This window comes from Lactuca saligna, chromosome 4 (genome assembly GCF_052625555.1).
Source record: "Lactuca saligna cultivar CGN05327 chromosome 4, ASM5262555v1, whole genome shotgun sequence".
NCBI classification, from domain to species: Eukaryota; Viridiplantae; Streptophyta; class Magnoliopsida; order Asterales; family Asteraceae; genus Lactuca; species Lactuca saligna.
In genome coordinates this window covers 92,904,635-92,930,622 of record NC_136420.1, presented here as the reverse complement: position 1 = coordinate 92,930,622, position 25,988 = coordinate 92,904,635, and the positions used below count along the sequence as shown (strand labels likewise).

Sequence of the window (25,988 nt, the reverse complement as noted above, 5' to 3'; positions counted from 1 at the left end):
AGTACACCAAATTCAAAAATACAATATAACAATGCCCTAAAATTGTAAAGTAAATCAAATTCGTAAAAACAATTATAAGTTAGACTAAAACTGTATGGAGAAAAAAAAAAACATTGGGCTAAAAATTCTACAATTTTTGGACCAAATTTGTAAAAAGGAAATTGAAAGTTGGGTAAGTTTTATAAAAGTAAAAACTAGGATGTCAAGAGAAAAAAAGACACGGGGTAGATCGTAGATGTGAATCAAACTCTCAGAATGGGTTACGTCAGTATTTTATAGAATTTTTTCTATATGATAGATATAAAATAACAAACCATAGAGAACATAGCAAATCAAAACGACCGATAAAAAAAAAAAAAAATAAAAAAAAAAAAAATAAAAAAATTGCAAAAACTTAAAGTGGCTTTCACTAACGAAAGTAAAATATAGTGATTAAACCTCAAACTTACTATAAAGTGGTAAGAAAAATCCTAACAAATATTATTTTCCGAAATGGAAAACAACAACCAACATAACAACAAAACCAACACCATCACCTTTCACCGATCCCTCGACAACCATAAAAACCGCAAACTACATTCCTAAACACATATACAACCCACCCTACCCCCCCCCCCCAATCAATCTCTTTCCGTTACACTTTCCGAATTCACATTTTGCGCAAACGTCCATAGCTTTTCAAGGTCCCGAGGCTTAGGGACTTCAAGTTTACAGGTCTCAGTGTTGCTATTGTTGATCGGTGTTGGTGCTCTTGTAGGGCTACGAATTAGGGTTGGCGATGTGGAAAACGTTGGGGTTGCAAATGGGGAGGAGTACGGCGTGTGGTTGATTGAGAACGGGCTCGGGGACATTCGCTTTTGAATTGGGCGGCCCCCAAGACCCCCTCGGTTGAATGTCGATAGAGATTTCGATGTCAGAGATTGCTTCGTTGTGTCATCTACAAAGATGACATCATCGATTCTTGCAGTTATGTTGAATGCTAAGCTTTCCATTACCCTTGAGTAGCTTTCGAGTATCGATTGCCCCACATCCTACAAAATGCAAGAAATAACAATATACTTTTAGATTAGTGTGGACATTAAAACGTTTTTTTATTAACATATAGCATTGTACATTCAATTTTTTTTTCTTTTACTTTAAAAATTCTACCTTAAATGTATTTTTGCTATTATTAGCATATATATATATACCTTGTTATATTGAATTTTGCTCATGTCTAATGAAGTTTGAGGAAGGCCAGGAAACCGAAGTCTCAAGCTATGAAGTAATGACTCGGCTCTTTGTGCTAAATAACCATTCTTATCACCATCAACAACAAATCCCTTAACTTTCCCACTCCATGATGAGTGCTTTTGTTTCAAATGACTTGAATTCTTTTTGTGACCTTTCAACTTCCATGCATAAATTGCTCCTTCAACCCGATTCACAACTTCCAAAGTGTGGTGCTCAGATGACAAATCCAAGCATTCAACAAGACATTCGGGAGAGAATTTTTCAGCAGATATGTAGCGATAGATGATGTCACCTAAACACGCTTTTCCACTCTGTAATATTATTAATTAATCATTAACCAATTGGAAATAATAAATAATACATTAGAAAATGGGAAAGTTTATTGATCATATAAAAGCATTTACCTTGGGTAAGGATTCCACGTAAGCATTTGGAATCTCCATTTCTGAGAGAACATTACTATTAATTGCTAAAGCTGCTTTTAAAATCTGGTTTGTGCAATCTCTACACTGTTGTAATCTTTTTCTAGAATCTTCAGATAATCCATTGGGAGGGACTTTTGGATAAGGTAACCACCATTTTTCTTCCTGTCTAATTGAAGGTCTTCCACCACAGATTCTAGAAGGAAATGCTTCATGATCATCACCTTCTGCTAAAACTATGCCTCGATCAACATACCAAAACTCTGTATTGTGGAACCCATCTAACATACTGATTAACATGGAGTCGAGCTTCTTTAAAGCTGGAAGATTTAAAGACAGATCTGCCCTTGGTTGTGTTGCCATTACTTCATAAGAGCCACCAGATGGAGATTGTTGTATTGAAGGAACAAAATCTACAATGGAGTCGCTTACTGATAGAAGCCATTCCATCTCCCTTTGCCACATTGCCTTCTTTTGAGGTGCCAATGGCTCCAACCTCCATAGCTCCCCAAATACAGAGGCTTCCATGATTCAATCAGAAACAGATCGTAATTAGAAAATAAGGAAAAACAGATATAATGTGATTGCAAGAAAATTAAAAACTCACTAACCAGACAGATTTGTTATGGCGTTTGAAATTGCTAGGGCTGTACAGACACCTTTTCCCCCTCCAGACATGTCTTCTCCAAGCAGCAGCTTAGCGAACTTTTCCTTCATCATATCGATTTCTACAAGGTCGTTGAAATTTGAACAGGATTATTACGATAATCTGAAGAAATTGGTGAAATGGCCTCTATGTAACATAATGTGAGCTCAAAACCGAGGTATTTTTCTTGATAATAGTCAAGACGAATGCATAGGGAGAGAGAATTAGAAACAAATATATGTGAGTTTATCCGTGCCCTAATATTGTATCTGACTATTCGAATCGATTTGTATTTAGGAGTGACATTAGGAACAGTTGTTAAAGCAATAGAACACATGAATAGAAAAAGATCAATGGAGACTAACCAGATAAATCGGCATCAGGCTGTTTCTGAGGATTCTTCTTGTCCCAAATCATAACGTCATCGCATCCGCTAATCAGCGGGAATGTGAACGGCATCGGGAAAATAGAATCATTGCGGGAAACCGAATTAGAAGCAGCGAACGACGACGATTTCAATGAACTAGAAGAAGCGCCATCGTTATAACGGCAGCCGGAGAAACCGCTCGAACTCTCAGACTCACTGATGTCAGCACTAAGACTGTAACTCTCCTCCTCACAGCATCGTCCACTACTACTAGAGATATTGTTGTGGTTGTTGTCTTCCTCCGAGGAACAAACACTCGCAGCCATCTCAACGAATCCAATTTGGAACTTTCTCGTCTCGATTTAAAGTTTTAAACCTTATCAAGTTACCCTATCAAATCTTGGCCGATGTAAACCATATTACACGTTACCTGAAATGTGATATAAATTGCTGGTGGTTGTGGCTGTAGTGGTGTTGGTGACTGACCGGCGGTAGCAGTGTCGGCGGCGGTGGTGGTGGTGGAGACCGACAAAAAGGTGAAAGGGGGCAGAAGATGATATAAAGCTGTGGAAGTAGAGTGAAGGAGTATAATGCAAACAACACACAGATACTTTTTCTCACATCACTACATATATTACCAGAGTTATTTTTATTTGTTAGCCTTCATTTATGCTTAATTCAAAAATTAGACCTTCTTGTTTCATACTTGTACAATATACATCCTCCGGTTATTACTAATTATTCTTTATTAATGTACAAATAAAATTTAGGTTATGTAATCTTATGTTTAATCATTTAACGTTAAGTTATAAATTTTCAATTATATTGATAATTTTTTTGCATAAGATAATTAAAGTTTATAAACTTATTATATTAATTAGTTAAACAAATATATTGAACGGAAAGAATTTGATTGTAATAGTATTTATATTTATATATGTTAACGATTAACTATTTAGCTATGACAAAAATTTATTTTCGGTTTTACAAATAAAGTAACCCTATCGAATTAAACTTTGTAAAGCATAAATTAGTTTAAGATAAGCATTTTGAAGGCAAAATTTTTATTATATACAATTTATTTATTGGCATTTAGATATAATAAAACGAGGGTTAAATAGAAGGTACCTACTTATGCACTTTCATTGAAGTTGGCAGAAATGGTCATATGGTGGGACCAAGTGCTTGTGGGGGTGGTAGACAATGGATTAATTATATATATTCAAGTTTTCAACCATTTTTTTTGTTGTGCTTATTAATTCTCAAACTAACATTTTTACATAAAACATCAATACATAAAATTATTGTTGGTTTATTTTACAAAAATTTATAGAAATTAGTATCATGTCGGTTTGAATTGATCCATAAGTTTTTTTTGCTATTAATAATTATAAATAATTAAAATTTAGATATTATTAATAACTATATTATTGAAGTATATAATGATGTGTAATGTTGCATTTATTTGAATATATGTTGGTCGTTCAATGAACTTTTTAACCAATTTTATAAACTGTACCAATTTGATCGGTAAATTCATATAAGATAAAATATAACAAAATATGATAAATTTTGTTAATAAATAAAAGAACATTATATATTGTAAAATTATTATGTGCTTTTTATGGCAAAGACAAATGCTCAAAACCTTTATAATTTTTATTGTTAGGTTGATCATCATTTAATGTTGTTTTTTAGAAAGATCAATGAAAATATCATGTGAAATTCATTAAAACTCATTGACGGTTTGCTACCTTTTTACATATATTAAATATATGTTGATTACCAAATTTGAAAAAAAAATTGTGGATTTTCAACTTTCATGCCGTTACGTAAATTTGCTTCCAGGAATGATGTGTCTTAAAACCCGTTACACATTTTCTTCTAGGGGCAATGCCATTTGTAAATACTAATGATGAAAATTAACATTGTTATATGTATATACAATGTTTATATATATATATATATATATATATATATATATATATATATATATATATATATATATATATATATATACACACACACAAAAGTTAATCCGAATAAATTTATAAATTTGTCACCATTAAAGTTTTCATATTTGCAAATTGCATAAAGATAAGAACTTCTTGCAAGTTCGAGCCCTAATATATATTTTTCATCTATGGATGCATAAAAGCATATAAACTTGATTAATACAATAACTATTTAGAAGGAAAAAAAATCCTTTTTATGGTAAATTTAACACAAGTTTTTAGTAGTGAAGGTTTTTGCATTGATTACATGGAAATAATATTGGTTTTTAACTAGGTTTAACTAACGAGTAGGTTAACTTTCTGTGTATGTGTTTATAGATTCCGAATATAAGTACGGAATGCGTATAGATTCATTAGATATTATGTACTTGATGTTTAAGGAATAAGAAATTATTTATAATAATAATATAGTACAAAAGAACCAACTACAAATTTTTGTGAAGCCTTGATGAGCACAAAAATGCAACATATGCAGTTTTAGTTAAAAAAATAATAAATAATATAGTAACTTTCCCATAACCATATGTAGTAACCCAAAAAACAGGGAGGCCATGGCCCCTTTGGCCCTATAAGCGTTCTTCCCATGGTTCTTAAAGTAAGAAGAATAGTCAAAATGGTGGTGAAAATTCTATTAATAATATATTTTAACATATGATAAAATAGAATCCAACATGTTAAGTTAAAATGGTTTTTAATACATCATAGTCTTCAAAGCTACATACAAATAGTTATGTTTATATATTATACAAGGTGGACTAAAACTAAAACAATAAACGAAAAAAATAGTTGCATACTTGCATCTGATTTTTTTTTTATTTTTTATTTTTTTTTTTTTTTTTTTTTTGTAATCTGAAATTCTATGCTTTTGAAAGAAACCAAACATTTTTCAAACATGTTTCCTTTCCCAACATAAAAGTAAAACTAATTAGATAAATAACAATTATTTTCTAACCGAAATTTGAACTTTGAACGACATTGACTAGAATATAAAATAACTTTTAAGTCTCGACTTCCCATTAGAATTCCATTGACTATACTTGTGATAAATAATATTTATTGAATCATAATATATTCTTTATAAAAATAATATTATGTATTTAGATTGTGACAACAACAACAATATTATCCCGATCCATTAGCTCGATCCAAGAGACCTCCGAACAAAATAAAATCAAAACCAAAATTTTAAAATAGCACTTAAAGTAATCCATGCAGAAGATTTGGTGCTATAATGTTTAAAATAATCAGTTAGATCAATGATACAAATTTAATTCTAATGATTTAAATTTAAGAGTAAACTAGTTTCTTTTTTCTATATATATTTGATTACTTGTTAAATGTTGTTAATTGTCAAAAACTCATATAAAAATACATGTTTTGACCGATTAATCAAACTCTTTAACCACATTTTTATCAAAATTATTAATTTCTATTTAACAAATAAGAATTGTTTTTAGTCAAATATATGCATTATTATTCCAAGCTCTTTTCCAATAATTAGAAATTACTTTGTTGGGTATTTAATGCATATTATACGAGTATTATTTTTCGCACACAATAATTCCGGAATTTATTTACTGATTTCCATGTATGTCAAATCAAATGGGCAAATTGTTGTGGATCACCCGTACAAAGAGGAAGCTGTGATTGTAACTTGCGCCCTAGGAAGCTATACTATGATGACGTGGTGCCCAGTTGGCACATGCAGTATATTCAATAGTCAAGGGTCAAAGTGAACTTTTGCACAATTTTGAAGTCAGCAATAGTAAAACCACATATGAAACGTTTTTCTTAATTTTAACAAGAAAACGTGTTTATTAAAATTTTACAATCCTAAACGCCTAAAATAATTCGACGAATTTTATTTAATATAATATCTTTGAACATAAATTATAAACATTACTTAATTTATATTCATTTTTTAGCTGGATAATCATAAAATGACCATCTAGAATTTAAAACTTATTTTTTTCATTTATCAAAATGATTATATGTCAAGATCGGTCATTTCAAACTAATTTTATACTGAATTTATATTATATTGAGAGTTTATTTTCTAACAAAAAAAAAAATACATTTTAGATTTCGAATTTCAAACTTAATATTGCAGACATTGAAAGTAATTATTCTGAAAGTCCGAGATTCAACAAACAAATCAGAAATATGGGAAAAAAAATCCGTTTATTAAACTAAAATTTAACAAAGAATAAAGAAACATAATTAATTAAGTTTATAAGAAACAAGAAAAAAAATATGTCATTTAATTGAGAAAATTGTAATATTAAACATTAAAAATTTGGTAGATACTTATAACTTTTATTAACTATTTAATAAAAATGAAAAAAAAAAATACATAATGATTTTTTTTTGGGGAATGTAACACAAAAAGAAGAGACTAAGTGAAAAACTCAAGTCAACAAAACAAGAGGGTTCATGGGAGACATACACCAAACATACCAATCTAAATTACATAGTTTAGATTTTTTCTTTATCCAATTAAAAATGGTAACACTAATATCATCCGCCAAAATTGTGACAGCTTGTCTTTGTTCCTAAAAATAATGTAGTTTCGCTCCTTCTAAACATACCATAACAATAAATAGAATAGAGACAAAACCCAATTTTTATGTCTTTTTTTGTAACACCTGTTTTACAAGATGGATCAGCAGTGATCTGAAGGAGTCAAATGTTTGGTTTTTGAGGAAAAATATTTGTCACAGCGTGGTGTATGGATACTTAGGACGTGGCATGACTTTTTATGATCACATTTTTTTGAGTGAGCACCATGGCAGGACATGTCGTGTGCCACAATGTTGTGGTTGTGGCAGCCCAAGCCCATTATCTTTTAGGGTTTTATCCATATTTAAAGCCTCTAACTCAAGGTTAGGGCATCCTCTTCGGCCCCCAACCATCCAAAGTGAAACCCTAGCCTCCTTGAAGCTTTTGGAGCTCATTTTTGCAAGTTTTGGTGATTTTAAAGGAAGAAGGAGAAAGTTTGGTGCATAGATCCATCAAGCAATCCATCTAGATCCTTGTGTGCATCCTCTGGACTCTTTGTAAGTCCTCAAGTACTAATATTTTTGTGTCTTGCTTCCAAATCTAGGTTTTTATGATTTGTTCTTTATGTTTAGGGTAGTTTGAGTAATTAGATTTCATAAAGTTGGCAACTTTATGGATCATTGGGGGCCTTTTGAGGTTTAGTGTGCTAGATCTGAAATTTGGATGAGTTTTGGTTCCATGCATGAGATTTTGACTTCATTTCCACCATTTTGACCTAACCAAGTTCAAGACATGCATTGGACATGCATGTCCATAAATCATGGTTTTTTATGAAGCTTATGGACATTTGGAAGTATTTTGGAAGAGATGAGTATGTGGTTTAATGGAATAAGGGCTTAATCCATTAAGTGGTTTCTGGTCAGTTCCCACGACGTGACAACCTGCTTACCACGTTGTGGCGAGTGGATTCTTCACAACTATTTTGTTGAGGGATTCCCACATCGTGGAAGGTGCACGACCACGATGTAGTGATCAGTTGTGTTGACTTTTGGTTGTTGACTTTGACCGTTGACCGTTGAATTTTTTTACCAGTTTGACTTTTAGTGAAACTTTGAGAGACGTTAAGTTATAGTCTGAGGTTTAGCTTATGATTGGTTTAGGAAGTTCATGTAGCGGAATTCGTAGGAATTTGAGTAGTGGATTTAACTCTTCATCCGGGTGAGTCATCTCAGTGTATTACCTATTCCATGGTGGTGTGTATGTTAGACTAGTTGAGTGTTATTTTATGATTACTCTCATATGTATTAGTGGGTGCAGCCTATAGGATTATTGATAGTCCTCATGACTGTTGATAGTCTCATGGTTCCTGATAACCCATAATTACTTATATTCTTGTGTTGTATGTGATATTTAGGACTGCTAATAGTCCTTAGGACTGATGATAGTCTTAGGGTTGTTGATAACCCATAGCTAATTATTATGATGTGTTGTATGTGATACGCTGGGGAACTCACTAAGCTTTGTGCTTACAGTTGTGGTTTAGAATGTTTTTTAGGTACTCACCAAATTGCGAATGTGGGACTGTACACACACATCAACACTTTTATGATTTGAGATTCCGCATTGTCTTCCTTATAATCCGAATTTAAGCTATAGATCATGAACATTTGGTTTGACTTGAATGTAACTTTATAAAAAATGGGTATTTATTCTATTTTAAAAATGAAAATTTTATTCTGGAATTTGAGACGTTACAAGTTGGTATCAGAGCCCTGGATTGAAGGATTTGGAAGATCACTTGTTTGATTCCAAACTCAAATCAACGATTTGAGGATATTCACAAATCTTTTTGTGTAACATCCCAAAATCACAATAAATTTTAACTTTTAAAAAATAATCCAAAACCATAAATGTTTACAAAACCATTGTTTCAAAAGTGTATTTCAGTAATCAGAGTATCCTAAAATCCAAATACCATAAAATTGAAAGATGTGCATGATCACGACTTCACCTTGCCACAGTCATCTGAAGTAGCTAAAATAATAAATTGAAACTGTAAGCCAAAACTATAACATACATAAAATATGCTCCCAAAAATTTTGTTTTTAATTTATTAAATAAACAGCGTTTGTCAAAAACATCCAATCATGTTCATAAACCAAAATATTCATATCAAAAACACCAGAGTAAAATCCCAGGCAAAAACATCATGGAGTGTGCAGTGCAGTCATCCCGAGCTCTTCCCCTTGCTACTGGAAGTTCGTGAAACTAAAACGGAAAACTGTACACACAAAGCTTAGTGAATTTCCCCAAAATACCACATATCAAAACACATAATCACATATTAATTGGACCCACCCTATCATTGGGCCCCGCCCGACATCGAGTTAAACTCGACATGCACATATCATATATCAAATAAACACCCATACACATTGTAACAACCCAAAAATACGGTCCAAAATTTTCATTTTTAATTTATAAATAAATCATAGTAAACCAAATCATCTCATAAAAACATAAGTGATAGTATCTCAAAACATCATATCAAAACACGGTATCAAAATCACATGTCCAAACATCAGAGTAAATCATCCCAAGCTAAAAGTTATGGTGTGTGCAATGCAGTCATCCCGAGCACTTCTCCTTACTAGTGGAAATACCTGAAACCAAAACTGAAAACTATAAGCACGAAGCTTACTGAGTCTTCTAAACTACCACATACCATACATATAATCACATAAACACAAAACATAAAACTTGGTCCTAGCACACTACATCGGGACCTGCCCGACATCGAATTGAAGTCCAACATCGGGCCCCGCCGGCATCGGACCGAAATCTGGCATCAGGTCCTGCCCGACATTGAGCAAAGCTCGGTATACATAAGCATATCAACAAATACATATAAACACAAACACATAACATAAACATATAAAAATTCCTAGAGCTCTGGCCAGCATCGGGCCGAAATCCGAAAGCATATAAACATTCCTCGGGATTGCCCCGGCATCAGACCAAAGTCCGGAAACATACAAGCAGACACATGCAAGAATCATGAAGACATCAAGCATACAAACATTCCTCAGGTTTGCCCCGGCATCAGACCGAAGTCCAGAAACATATAAACCTACATCGGGCATAGCTCGACATCGGACCTTAGTCCGACATATGCTAACATACAAAAACGGGCCGACATTGGTGCCTTCGACCCATTTCTACTGGAGGAAAACTTACCTCAAATGTCGGATGAAATAGTTTAAATGTCTCTGCTCCTGTAACCGGCTCTACTTACACCCTATACAGAAACAACCCCTTAGATACCATTCTATACTCAAGACCCCTTCATGGGCCAACCTTGGTCAAGGTCAAAGTCAATGTCCCATCAAATTCAACACCCCGATTTGACTCAACCCATCGAGTCGTCCCTCTGACTCGCTAAGTTCCCATGCTAAGCAGAAACATGATAAAATGAGTCAACGCATCGAGTCCCTCCTAGACTTGTCGAGTTCTGCCCTTTACTGTTTCGGGACAAATCGTTCAAACTCGCCGAGTCCATCCTATACTTGTCGAGTTTTTCCTTCTACGGGGTCAGGGCATTTCGACCCAACTCGTAGAGTTCCTTTATGGATTCAAAGTGTTCTTTGGTCTGTTAATACATCTCAATGGAATAAGCCCCTATTCTTCAGATCTGAGCTTCATACTTCACATATACTCTGAAAATGTCCTTTTAAGGGTAAACTTTCCAACTTTACACGTTATTAGCCTTACATAATGGTTTTAGCTCAAACCCTAATTCTTTAAGACCTAGATCTTGATACTAACACCATCAATACTTTAAACCAAGGCATATAAACTGAGATATGGACCCTAGACACTACAAGAACACGTAAAGCTTACACCTTTCTCTCCACGCATGGCCTTTTGGAGCTTAAAAGGACAAAATAACATCCTAAAGCTTGCATGGGGCTCCAATGGCCATAAAATTTGCACCTTTATTCCATGAGATCCCTTCTAGGTTCTAGATATGAAGGTTTACCCACTTGGGACATCCATTTCCCAAAGATCATGCTTCTTGGACCAAAAACCCAATAAAATGATAATAAGGAGATCTAAGAAGTTACTAAGCAAGTTTAAGACTTGCTTACCAGAAAATGATGAGAATGAAATGGAGTCTCTGGATCTACTAGTTTCTTCTTGATTCCCCAAGATTCTCCTTCCTTCATAAGCTTCAACACACACAAAACTTCACTCAAAAATGCCTCACAAACTCACAAATACATTAGGGTTTCTAGATTTAGGGTTTGGGACTCGGAGGCTGGAAATGAGGCTAGCATAAGGGATTAAGGTGATTAAAAAGGGTGCAAAACCCCGAAATTAGGGTTTCAACACTGCTGGCCTACTCGTCGATTTGAGGCTCTCAACTTGTCAAGTAGGTTGCTTAAAACCCGTGTCCCTTATAATCTCTACTTGACGAGTTTAGGGCTACCAACTTGTCAAATTTCTTTATAAAAATGAATAAATTATAATTTTAATTATATACCAGGAATCCTACGTTACACGCATATAATAATCACATAGATACGAAGCATACAAATAGTCATCGGGCACCGCCCGACATCAGACGTTAGTCCGGAAGCATACGAGTACAGACACGTGCAAGGGTAACGTAGACACAAAGCATAGAGCTATTCCTTGGGCCCTGCTCGGAATCGGTCCTTAATCCGTAAAGCATATCATCATAAATACGGGCCGCCATTGGTGCCTTTGACTCATTCAGTTTAGGAGGAAACTCACCTCGCAAAGCTGAATGATACGGTTCTTTAGTCAAAAAAAGACGAAAGTTGTCCTTGCCATTGAAAAGAGCGTCATGGCCTAAATAAAGTCATCCAAGCCTTTACGCCGTTGATTTGATGCCATCTTCCGCATCTCCTTGATTGACTGTCCCTAAAAAAAGCCAATGCCAACTACTCTTCTAAACCATAAAGCGAGGGGCTAACCAGTATTAACTCCTCCTGTCCCGCTACACTTCTTCCTTCCCACTGTAAAGGGAATCAAAGGATACCCGTTCGTAAGCTTTCCCAAATGATCCCCGACTGTTGGTCCTATGATTCCACGAGCTATAAATTGACAAATAAAAGCTAATTAAGTTTAGGATCCTTGTCACTTAAACACAAGTCCTCACTGGGTTAAGAGACCATTTTACCCCTAACATACTCTTGTCCCAAAATGAAACTCTAATGGCCCAAAAGAGATAAATAATCCCACATAGCCCAATATATGGCCCAATTTCCAATTGGGCCCAATCCTTTCACATGGCCCTAACCCAAGACCCAAAAATGTTTTCCTAACCCAAAGAGTCAATTCCAGATGGCCCACTAAGGCCCAAAGCACAATCCTAACAAAACAGCCCAAACCGAGGCCCAAAAGACAACAACCTAAATCCACTGAGTATGCGGGGCGTACTATGATGTACGCTTAGCGTACAGGCTGCATGGCTTGTATGCTGTGTCTACGAGCTTTTATGCCAAACGTACTCTCCTGTTAAGCCATAATCCCAAAAAAAGATTAACCCCTCAAGATCTGAAGCTCCAAATGCATATCTGAGTCTATTGAAGGGTCTTAACCCATAAAGTCGATTTCTTGGCAGCTTGCATGCCCCCAAATGGGTCCAAACATGAAATATAACAACCTACTTCCTTAAAAATGAACAAAAATCATGAATGGATGCTACAAGGCATCCAAGATGTAAACTTTCTGACTTAAGGACTCCCATAACACCAAGGGTGACAAGGTTAAGCTTAGGAAACGATTTTAAACCATAAAGCTTCATTCTTTGGACGAAAGAGGTCCAAAACTCAACTCAAGAGATCTAAGCATTCAAAAGGAAAGTTCAAGACTTTATACCTTGAAAAGGTCTGAAATGAAGCAACAATCCCAGATGTACACATACTCCTTTGAAACACCACCTTCTTCAACCTTCACTTCCTTGGAGAATGGATCAAAACACCAAGAATGCTCTCAAGAGGCCTTCTAAACACAAGAACACACAATATATGAATTATGGTTTTGTAGGAACTTCTTAAGAGTGAGAGGGAGGATTGTCTTCAAGAGATAATGTTCTTTATATAAGGCTCAACCCTAAAATTTATGGTTTGGGGACTACACGCGTACGCTGCGTGTATGTGCATGGCATGCGCGATCATCTCATACTAGTACGCTGCGTGTACATAGGGTGGTACACCCAACGTACGACATCCTTAAGCCCAAATAATAAGGATCCAAAGGATCCAAGCCCAAGTTAATACAAAATAATTAACCCAAAATATAAATAATACCTTAGAGAAATACCAAGCGTTACAATTCTCCCCCACTTGAATCAAACTTCGTCCCCGAAGTCCACTGCCCCGAACAACTTCGGATAGTGCTCCCTCATCTTCTCCTCGGGCTCCCAAGTCCACTCGGATCCATTTCGGTGTAGCCACAACCTTGTTCCTCAAGGTTTTCATTTTCCGATCTAAAATTGCCACCGGTCTTTCTATATAATGCAGGCGGTCATCCACCTGAATATCCTCCAAGGATACAACTGTGAAATCATCCACTAAATATTTCCCACAGCTGAGATACATGAAAGGTGTTGTGAATATGACTGAGCTCTGCTGGAAGATCCAAACAATAAGAAACTCGGCCCACCCGAGCCAAAAACCTGAACGAACTGATGTACCTAGGGCCCAGCTTGCCCCGCTTCCTAAACCGAATGACACCTTTCCAAGGTGACACCTTCAGGAGAACCATATCCCCCACTTGAAACTCCAAGTCTGATACACGCTTGTCAGCATAGCTTTTCTGCCGACTCTGAGCTGTATGGAGCTTTCTCTGGACCTGCTGAATCATCTTAGTAGTCTTGAGTACCACTTCGGTACTCCCCATGACTCGCTGACCGACCTCGCGCCAACAAATCGGGGTCCTACATTTTCTCCTTTAGAGAATCTCAAAGGGAGGTCGATCTATGCTAGCATGATAACTGTTGTTATACGAAAATTCCACTAACGGAAGATATGTATCCCAACCCCACCAAAATTCAATACACATGTGCATACCATATCCACTAGATTCTGGATCGTCCGATCACTATGTCCATCAGTTTGAGGATGAAAAGTTGTACTAAAGTGAAGACGGGTACCCATATCGTTGTGAAACCACTTCCAAAATCTGGAAGTGAAGCGAACACCTCAGTCTAACACAACTAAAAATGGCACCCCGTGACGTGTTACATCCTTGTGGACGTAAATCTCGGCTTGATTATCAGCTGATATACTCTCTAGAATCGGGATGAAATACACACTCTTGGTCAACCGATCCACGATCACCGATATAGAATCTACTCTACATGCGGTCCTAGGAAACTTTGTGATGAAATCCATAGTGATGCATTCCCATTTCCACACAGGAATCTCCAACAAATGCATTTTGCCATGCATTCGCTGATGTTCGGCCTTAACTTTCCTTCGAGTCAAGCACTGCTCCACGAACCATGCTATATCCTGCTTCATGTAGGGCCACCAATAATCAAGGCGAAGATATCTTCTTCGCCCCGTGATGAATGGAGAATATCGACTTGTAAGCCTCTTGCATTAGAAATTGTTGCACACCACCCCCAATAAGGAACCCATACCCTTCGACGCAGGGTCAACAATCCACGGCTATCATAATCGAAGGAATCCACCTGACCTAAAAGCCACTCATATTTTTGGTGCTCCTTCTTTATACCCTCAACCTGAGCCTCCCGAATCCATTCCAGTAGCAGAGTAATCACTGTCATCCTCAAACATATATCCCTGACCGGAGCCGCGACCGCCTTACGGCTAAGGGCATCGGCCACCACATTGGCCTTCCGTGGGTGGTAGAGGATCTCACAATCATAATGTTTCACCACATCCAACCAACAGCACTGCCTCATATTTTGATTCAGCTAGTCCATCAAATAACTCAGGCTATTGTGTTCCGTGTCTATGGTACAACTATTGGCATAGAGGTAGTTCCGCCAAATCTTGAGGGCAAAAACAACGGCCCCCAACTCCAAATCGTGTGTCAGGTAGTTTGCCTCATGAGGCTTTAGGTTCTTCGAAGCATACGCGATCATGTGGCCCTGCTACATCAAACTACACCGATACCCAAGATCTAAGCATCACAGTAGACTAAAAAAATCATCGACCCACTCCGACAAGGTCAGAATCGTCACCTCGCACAATCGATTTCTAAGAGTCTCGAAAGTTGCCTACTACTCAGGCCCCCAACGAAATGTCACCGACTTCTTGGTCAGTCGGGTAAGTAGAACAACTGTAACGACCATAAGATTCAAGCCAATTTAAACTTTTCAAAAGCAACCCAATTTCATATAGTTATTACAAACAGGTTTTCAATACATTTATTATCAGAGTATTTTCCCAGAACCACATCATAAACACATAAAACATGAGGAGCGGTACGATCACGCCTTTGCCTTGCCACGGTCTCCTGAAGTACCTGAAACATTTAAAACCACAACTATAAGCCCGAAAGCTTAGTGAGATGCCCCCAAAATACCAACCACATATACCAAACACATATCATCCCATATCATAACAGAACATAGAACAACCATGCACTTCGGGTCTACTGTGTGACTGGTCCGCCGCACCGAGCCTTCAGTCCACCTGGTCCACCCTCCAAGTCTAGCCATATCCATCAAGTTTGCAGTGTGGTTGGTCCGCCCACACCGGGCCTTCAACCCACCTGGTCCACTCTCTGTGTCTACATTATGACTAGTATGCCCGCACCAGGCCTTCAGTCGGCCTGGTCCACTCTCCGAGCCTCGGCACGTCTGGTCCGCCCTTCTAGGGCCTAAAGCCTATTCGGACTGTTCGCTGGGCCTTCGGGATATCCGGTCCGCCCTGGGTATGTTGGCCTACAGCACAAAGCAGGACCCGCCTCAACCCAACCCCAATCAACCAACCATGTGCATATAAACATATAACCACATAAAAAATAATCATCAATCAACCGATCTAGCAGATCACATACATAACATACTCTAAACAGGATACCGACCTAACCGGTCACTAACATCTACCATCCTAACTACCAGGATGCAAACATAGCAAAGCAATAACACAACAACAATACCCGAATTACAATCCGATAAAGGGTTGGCCTTGGTGCCTTAGACCCTGTCGATATAGTGAGGATAACTCACCTCGCAACTTCTGAAACTTTGAACTGAAAAGCAGACTCCCGAATTGCTGACTCACCAAAAATCCCGAACTAGCCAACAAAGTAGAGATAACCATTAGATCAAGCACAAAATCCTTCCAAGGGTAAATTGACCAATTACCCTTAACTCAATCCGGTCCAAGACTAAGGCCCAATCAATAAGAGAGGCCCAACACTAGGTAAGCTCTCAAGCCCACTAACGGTCCATTAATGGCCCAATTTGCTACATTGGGACCAATCCCTTAATGGGCCTCATCCTAAGCCTACAATACATTCCTTGGTCCATAATATATGGTTTCCGATGGCCCACTAAGGCCCAAATACCCAAACATGCCCCAAACCGCGACCCAAAACTCAAGATCCATGTAGACAGAGTACGCGGGGTGTACCCCCATGTACGCTAAGCGTACATAAAAAATGGTGAGTACGCTGGGCGTACATCACGTTACGCAGGGCGTAACCTCGCTGATCAACAAATCCACATAAGTTCTTAATGGCTCAAGCTCTTAAGCCCAAACTTCAGATCCATAGGCCAAATATGTCTAGGATCCATAAAGTCTCAAACTTTATTACCTGGGACGTCCATAAAGCTCTTAAGCCAAGGTCTTCATCCATTAAGACCTACTTATATCACATATGAGACAACCAAAGCCCTTGGGACCTCATTTTTCTTACTCAAGACCTCTCCTAAGGTCTGAAAGGATAGCTAATCTCAACCAACTCGACTCATGCATCAAGATGAGGTTTTTGGGACAAGAATGGTGTCAAAAATTCACAATATATAAATCTACACAATATGATTGTCAAGCTAGAGACTTTTTACCTCAAAAGGGCTCTAGAAGATGGTTCCCTTCCAGATCTACGAGCTCTAGCCACCCCAATCCTTCTTTGACAACTTCCTCTTTCTTCTTCTTGGCTCTCCTTTGCTGAAACAAGCTTTCCAAGGTCAAACACACCCAAAAATGGAGGTGGAATGGCTATCTAGGGCTTCTGAGGATCAGAGAGTGTTAATGGAGGCTAAAGTGAGAACCATTATGTTCCTTATATAGTGGATGTCGCAAAAATTAGGGTTAAAAGACTCTGGGCGTACTCCTCGTACGCTGGGCATACGCCTTGAACACCGCGACCTTGTTGCCACATTACGTTGGGCGTACCCACGCGCGCCCCAGCATACTTGCATGGCCTTCCATGCAAATTGTTTCTATAAGGGTCATTCTTGCCAAATCTTCAAAGTATCGTAACTCCTTCATTCTAGACCCGATTCTGATGAACTTTATATCCACTGAAAGGTGGCGAGAAGATCTTCGCTTCTAGTAGAACACACCGATCCGAAAACTTCCTGAAATAATAACCCATTGCTCATGAAAAACCGAAATGCCCTTACTCTTAATCTCGGGAACCCATAAATAGATATTTTAAGAACGGGGTGTTACAATTCTCCCCCACTTAAATTAGGCTTCGTCCTCGACGCCTACTGCAACATACACAACCGAACAACCCCTACACTGCAGAGTCCACTTTACCCATCAACTCAGGTTCTTGCAACCTTACTACTGTGTCTTCTCTATCATGGTCTCTAGGCTCTTGGCCTCCGACCGAAATCTTTTATACCGACTTCAGCATCGGTCCAAACTACTCCCGAGTTTGTTAACCTGCTATCTCTCCTTCCTCTGCTCTAAATCTCTACTCTGGAGCCACTAACCCCCCTCCTTTTCCAAGTTGACTGAAAATACGTCTGAGCATCACTCAAAATTGCCACTACCTCGACAAGCAGTCAACACGCATATGCTTCTGTATATCTGGTACAATCCAGTGCCTCATACTGATGACTGAGGCACGACGGTCATTGTGACAACCGTCAATTTTCTGTCAAGTCAAAGTCAATTAAAGTCAACAAGTCAAACTGTTTGACTCAATTTACCCGTGGGTACTAGAATTTACATTATGAAGTTTCTACACAACTCTCTATTCTAATGATAGATCATAAATCAAAAAGTGCGAACATCTAGATCTCCTTAACCTAAAATTGTGGTACGTGGAGAGCCATACCGATAAAACAATGTTGCATACTCATCGGGAGTGTGTAAGATCCTAAACAAGGCTTAACAGGGTTTACGAACCTTGCATTGCGAAGCCGGACACTCACAAATGCCACACATGAAACCTCTCTCAATCATTTTCACTCTATCTCTTCTTATCAAGAATCTCTCCCAAATCTCTCTAAGAATGTCAAATCTCTCCCAAATCTCTCCAAGTATGTGAAGTCTCTCCCAAATATCTCTTTGTATGAGAAATCTCTCCAAGTATGTGAAATCTCTCCCAAATATCTCTTTGTATGAGAAATCTCTCCAAGTATGTGAAATCTCTCCCAAATCTCTCTCAAAAGTTTCCGTAACTTTTTGAAGTCATTTGGGTCATTCCGACCCTTAACCGGGTCAAAAACGGCTTAAAACGGGGTAAAAACGAGTAAAATAGGCTTAAGGACCCGAAACCCTCTTATAAGAGGTTTCTGAGGCGAAACCTCTTAGAACCGAACCTTCTAAGAACCGAAACCGGGAGGACCGAAACTAGGAGGCCCGAACCCGAAGGTCCTCTCAGGGCCGAACCTCGCCCAGGAGGAACCGAACCCGAAAGGTCCTCTCAGGGCCGAACCTCGCCCAGGAAGAACCGAACCCGAAAGATCCTTGTTGGCCTGAACCTCGCACATACACCCGAACCCGAAGGTACTGTTCATTCGGGCTATTTCCCTTCTTCGCCTCCTCTCGCTTCCTCGTTTCCCTCTGTTTCGCTTCATTCCGGATTTGGCCATATCAAGGATCGAACCTCGGCCTAGGACCGAGAGGTCTCGCTGGAAACCCATTTTCTCACGGTTTTCGCATAGTTTTGCGTTTAAGGTCCGTTTTTAATTATTTTAACGCGAGATTTTCACCCAAAATCATATTTTAACATAATAAACCCTTAATATTCACAATTTAATCATATTTTCATAAAAATCTTTATTTAAATAATAAAAGCAAGTGGGTAAAGTACAAAGAGGTGGAGTGTTGATTTTGCTTTACCTTATGACACAAGCAACCACTCCCACACCCACTCTATGACCAGCCACACCTCTCCACCTTACCTAAGTCACATCAATGTCCCTTACACTCAATTTCCACACATTCCCACGTTTTTAGAGCTGGAACAAACATTCCCTCTCCTCATTTCTCTCATTTGCTCTTTTTTCACTAAGTATCAAACACCACTTTTCTCTCAAACTTTTTCTCCACCAAATTCTTGATTCAAGGCTGATTTTCAAGTGTTCTTCCACTCTTAGTAAGTATAATTCATCCTCCTTATGATTATTTCACTTCATTCTACTCAAATCATTGATTGCTTACACAAACTCCATAACTATGATGTTAGATTCTCGAAAATCTTCAAGGCATCTCCAAGTGTTCTTGAGTTAAACACTTCCATTCTTCAACAATCATCTACTGAAATCACTTAAGGTGAGTTTATACCCCTACATTTTCATGTTTTCTCAAGTTTTCAGGGGGGAATACAAGTTAAAACACCAAGAACATAACTAAATGTTTCTAACAGCCTTCATCAGAAAATTTCAACTCCATTCACGGACTGTTTTGGGCATCTTAAACATTTTTGTTTTCAAAACTGTACAAGGTGAAAATATTTCAAGTTCTTAGCTTTAAAATGACTACTTTCACATCTCCATACGATTTTTCTATAATTTATGGTGATTTTTACAAAACTACCTATCATTTCAAACAACAATCCGGACCAGTCTGTGATTTTGGACTTATTCACCCAAGTTGGAGGTTATTAAAAATCGTAATAAAAATTATGAGTAAACTAGACACATTTTTTGAACTCTCAGAATTTACAGATGTAGTTTTCGACTTCGTATGATTTTTCTATGATTTTTCCAAAACAGTGCAGAATGGCTAAAGTTAGCCAACAGCATATAAATATCATAACACTTTGAATTATGTTGAGCAAAGTGTATAATCATAAGTTCTAATTATTGAATGTGTTTCTTTGTTAGTTTATCATCATGAACTGAAACTAAGTCATTCATAATAAAAATTATACATTCATTTTAGAACACGTATAATAAACTATAAAAAGTATAGTTTAATGGATTCATAACATTAATGCATTTCCATAAAAGAGTTCTTACATATTACAAACGTTTTAGATAAACTATAATAGGTATAGTTTATGATACATCACACAACACACTCATACAAAAAGGGTACATTCATACAGAAAAGATTTACACTCACACACATTTCACGTAAACTTGTTAACCTAAATTGTGAGACATTCTCTCCCCGTACGTCCGAGTGCGGGATATAATTCCTGGTAGTTATAATCAGAATCTCCTGGAGGGAGAACGTGATACTTGTATATAGATCTATATTGGGTTTGACACCCCACACCTTGCTGCTAGCTACAGTGGGACCTACAGGTCTACGGGTGACAAATGTCATTTCAGTTTTCGCGACGCCTGAGAAACGTCGTGGCAGGTTCACATAGTCATAGTATGATTATAACGACTCACATAGGGATATAACAATCCATAAAGTTTACGGGATTTTATTTATAAAACCTAAATGGGTTTTATGTCGATTTAAAATCACTTTTTATCTCAATGAGTACAGATATTACTGTGCACTTTCGGTTTTGGTAATTATGACTACACATCATTTGAAACCACATTTATACCTTTAAGTATGGCCAATACTTGTTATTTCTCGGTCCTCGGATTTAGGACTACATATACATAAGGTATTTACAAACATAAGAATATACGGAAATTTCATTTAATTCAAACGCGTTCATTTAAACACATATCATTTTCTATTAGTAAGAGAGGTTACTTATACATTTTGGTCTTCGGTCATAAGACTACATTACACAGGTTTTAAAGAAAATATCGGATTTTCTGGATACATATTCTAACGCTTTTACAAGGAAAACGGTTTACTTTTTTAACGAAATCTCTTATGAACTCACCAACCTTTGTGTTGACACCTTTTCAAAACTACTTGTATTCTCAGGAATTCAGTGAAAATAGGAAATCAACAACATTTTGAGAATGGGACGATAAATCGTTAAACAGTTCATTTTGTATCATAATGTAATTGATGTGAATCATGTAAACATGTGCTTTGATGTAACGTTTTCAATTATATTTGTAATGGTTGTATTTACTTTGAGCACTATTATACTCATTGTTGTGATACTCTACATGAAGTCCTCCACCCCCGGACGTTTCCGCCATCCTTGGTTTGGGGGTGTGACAGTCATCCACTTACTCCACTTCCTCCACCATCGGAGGACCCACGCTCCTTCCGGAGCTACATACCTTTTCCTTTCCAGGAAATCCATCCGACAACTCTTACGCGCCTGCGCGTGCCACTGAGCTAAACTCTACTCTACACTATCCATGTAGCAACAGCTATTCCCGAACTTCCTCTACTCTGATTTTACCCACAAGGACTCCCGAGTACATGCACTGCCTTCCACTAAAATGATCAAAACTTGGGGCCAGACCATATCAGTTTCCATATCCTAGCGACATATTCTCTCATTGTCCTTATACTGATCCACTAACACACACATAGTCTTTAGCATGACTGAACCGCCTTACCAGGCTTTCATCCAATCTGGACCACTATCAGAACCTTCAGTATGTCTGGACCGCCCCCTCCCAGAGCCTTCAGCCTATCTGGACCGTTCTCCGAGCCTTTGGACTGACTGGTACGCCCACAGACCTTCAGTCTCCCCAGACCGCTCAGACTATCGTATCTCATTCTGAACTATCATTCCTTGGACTCTCTCCCGAACATATTGTTCTAGCCCTCAAGGGGTTCCAAACTCTAACTCCATTCCGATCCTGGAATCTTCTCCATGGCCTAACCCACACCTAACATCAAACACTATCTTCCCTGAATCCATGGTCTGTTTCTTGTCCCCACTAGTCTGTCACTTACTTATACCAGCCCACACTCATGGCTGACTCAAACACCACCGACTTCCAAACGGCTAATAGAACTCAAATACTTGTCGATCCTCCTGAGAATTTTCAAACTCTCCCCCACTTAGAACACTGACCTCCAAATATCGATGACTCATTCGGCCGAGAACAACCATCTCTATCCCAAACCTTCCTTATCCAGAAATTGCTTTCCTCTGAATAAGTAACCTTCACAAAACTGCTCTCCCATCAATTGAACATCTCAAATCCCAAAGGAGTCTAACTTCCAGCTGATCACTTCTCATATCGCGAATGCTATACTCAACAACAAGACCATACAACCAAACTCTGACCATCAATCCCTTGGATATTACCCGATTCCTCAATAATACCATAAACCCGAAAATTCGAACAAATGCAATACCATAAATCATGTGAACAAGACTAGAAGATATAATACTTCATAACAACCATAAGATGACAAGATATCAAGAGGGAAACATACTCGCAGCCGAATCCGACTCTGCCCTGACCTCCTCTGCTATAAGCTGAAATGCATGACCTGGAGCCCTCGGGGGCTCTGCCCCAACCTGACTTCCACCCGTAATCTTTAAAGTGGCCGGTGCTAGAACCTGCATCGGTCCTGCAGTAAGTTGTGGACAGTTGAAACTCATGTGACCAACCTGATGACACTGGTAACAAATCCTCATATCCTGAATCGGGGCTGACTGACGACAATCCCTCGCATAATGCCCCTCTCTCCCGCACTTGCGGCATGCACCTCCAGACCTACAAACTCCGGTGTGACCCTTCCCGCACTTCCCACAAGTGCGGCTTGGACCGTTTCGGTGCCGACTGCGACTGTACCGGAGCCTGCCTCTGCTCTCTCAACTATAACTCGATCTCTAACTCCCGCCGCCTAGCGGCTTCCTGCAACTCCAACAATTTCTCGCACCTCTGTGTAGACACAAACTGCCTGATATCCCTCTTCAGCATACTCAGATATCAGGACATCTGAGCCTGCTCGGAAGCAAACTCAGGGAAAAACATCGCCCTCTCAGTGAACATCCTGGTGATCTCCGTCACCGACTCGGAATCTTGCTTCAGCTCCAGGAACTCCTGCGCTAATCTCTCCTTCTTAACTCATGGAACATAGCGAGTACTGCACATCTCTCTGAACTGATCCCAAGAAACCATAGCTCGCTGCACATCAGAATACGATCTCGTGGTCAACCTCCACCAATCCTTTGCCCTGAGCTTCAAAAGGTTCAGAGCACACCTCACCCTCTGATCAGCAGGGCATGAACATGTGAAGAAACATCCCTCCACATCTGACAACCATCACATAGCAACAATCAGATCTTGAACCCATCGAAGGTAGGGGGCTTCGTATTATCGAAGTCCCGATACTGAAAACCTCTACCGGTTCCCCCCTGCCGCCGCTACAGCTGTTGTAGCTGCCGCGGCAGCCGTCTCAGTAAGAGCTGCATAGCGCTCATCAAAATACTCGACCAAGGCAGTCTTGATCGACCCAAACAACTCCGGCAACTCGGCCCAAAACATAGCAACAACCTCATCATGCAGGATCTCACGAATCCTAGCATCAAACTCGTCTGTGCTCATATGACTGATAACCTCGGGTGGTGCTGATCCACCCTGACTGCCCTCTCCTGCTCCCGATCCTGACCTAGATCCACTCCCATCACGCGTCGTAACCACCATACTGAAAAACACCGCAAACATCAGAAACTTCCCACTAACCCGGGAACCACCTCCTAACCCAGCCCTAGGGGTTGTGACTTCCTTGATACGCGTATGGATCCTGTTCTTCCAGTAGTACAAGCCCATACTACCTTCCACACCTACCCATATTTATATCAAGTATCACGACAACACCCTAGAAAAAAAACAGGCATAACAAGCACTCAACCCTCACTCCTAGAGGAACACTGGAAATCTCATACAAAAGGAAACCCTAGGCTAGCAGGCATCATAAATCAAGCAACTTTATCATGCAATTCCTGAAGATCCCTAGCCTAGTACTAGCATGTTGTTCTATCATATCACATAAACAAATAACTTGCATGGTATTTTGGGGCTACTTACTGGCTCCGGCTGATCGTACCTCCGCGTCCTCCTTTACTCATTTTGAAAACCATTTTAAATTCTTATTTTGAAAACTCTCCTTGATTTGAGACTGGATTCACACGAATGTTCCTCCAACTCACTCAAACCAAGGCTCTGATACAAACTTGTAACAACCATAGGATTCAAGCCAATTTAAACTTTTCAAAAGCAACCCAATTTCATATAGTTATTACAAACAGGTTTTCAATACATTTATTATCAGAGTATTTTCCCAGAACCACATCATAAACACATAAAACATGAGGAGCAGTACAATCACGCCTTTACCTTGCCACGGTCTCCTGAAGTACCTGAAACATTTAAAACCACAACTATAAGCCCGAAAGCTTAGTGAGATACCCCCAAAATACCAACCACATATACCATACACATATCATGCCACATCATAACAGAACATAGAATAGCCATGCACTTTGGGTCTACTGTGTGACTGGTCCGCCGCACCGGGCCTTCAGTCCACCTGGTCCACCCTCCGAGTCTAACCATATCCATCGAGTCTGCAGTGTGGTTGGTCCGCCCGCACCGGGCCTTCAACTCACCTGGTCCACTCTCTGAGTCTACAGTATGACTGGTCCGCCCGCACCGGGCCTTCATTCGGCCTGGTCCACTCTCCGAGCCTCGGCACGTCTGGTCCACCCTCGTGGGGCCTACAGCCTATCCGGACTGCTCGCTGGGCCTTTGGGATAACCGGTCCGCCCTAGGTATGTTGGCCTACAACACAAAGCAGGACCCGCCTCAATCCAACCCCAGTCAACCAACCATGTGCACATAAACATATAACCACATAACAATTAATCATCAATCAACCGATCTAGCAGATCACATACATAGCATACTCTAAATAGGATACCGACCTAACCGGTCACTAACATCTACCATCCTAACTACCAGGATGCAAACATAGCAAAGCAATAACACAACAACAATACCCGAATTACAATCCGATAAAGGGATGGCCTTGGTGCCTTAGACCCTATCGATATAGTGAGGATAACTCACCTCGCAACTTCCGAAACTTTGAACTGAAAAACAGACTCCCGAATTACCGACTCACTAAAAATCCCCCAATAAAGCAGAGATAACCATTAGATCAAACACAAAATCTTTCCAAGGGTAAATTGACCAATTACCCTTAACTCAATCCGGTCCAAGACTAAGGCCCAATCAATAAGAGTGGCCCAACACTTGGTAAGCTCTCATGCCCACTAACGGTCCATTAATGTCCCAATTTGCTACATTGGGCCCAATCCCTTAATGGGCCTCATCCTAAGCCCAAAATACATTCCTTGGTCCATAAGATATGGTTTCCGATGGCCCATTAAGGCCCAAATACCCAAACATGCCCCAAACCGCGACCCAAAACTCAAGATCCATGCAGACAGAGTACGCAGGCGTACCCCCATGTACGCTAAGTGTACAGGCA

The 25,988-nt window shown here is 39.0% G+C and overlaps 1 protein-coding gene across 1 annotated transcript; it reads right to left on the bottom strand.

Moving 5' to 3' along the window:
* Nucleotides 1-429: 429 nt before the first annotated feature.
* Nucleotides 430-3,265, bottom strand: LOC145042390 (rop guanine nucleotide exchange factor 1-like). Its single transcript, XM_078990791.1, has 5 exons — nucleotides 2,667-3,265; nucleotides 2,267-2,383; nucleotides 1,638-2,176; nucleotides 1,191-1,544; nucleotides 430-1,031 (listed from the first exon to the last, which is right to left on the bottom strand). The coding sequence occupies exons 1-5, from the start codon at nucleotides 2,992-2,994 to the stop codon at nucleotides 621-623; spliced, it is 1,749 nt and encodes a 582-aa protein (XP_078846917.1). The 5' UTR covers nucleotides 2,995-3,265; the 3' UTR covers nucleotides 430-620.
* Nucleotides 3,266-25,988: the final 22,723 nt, after the last annotated feature.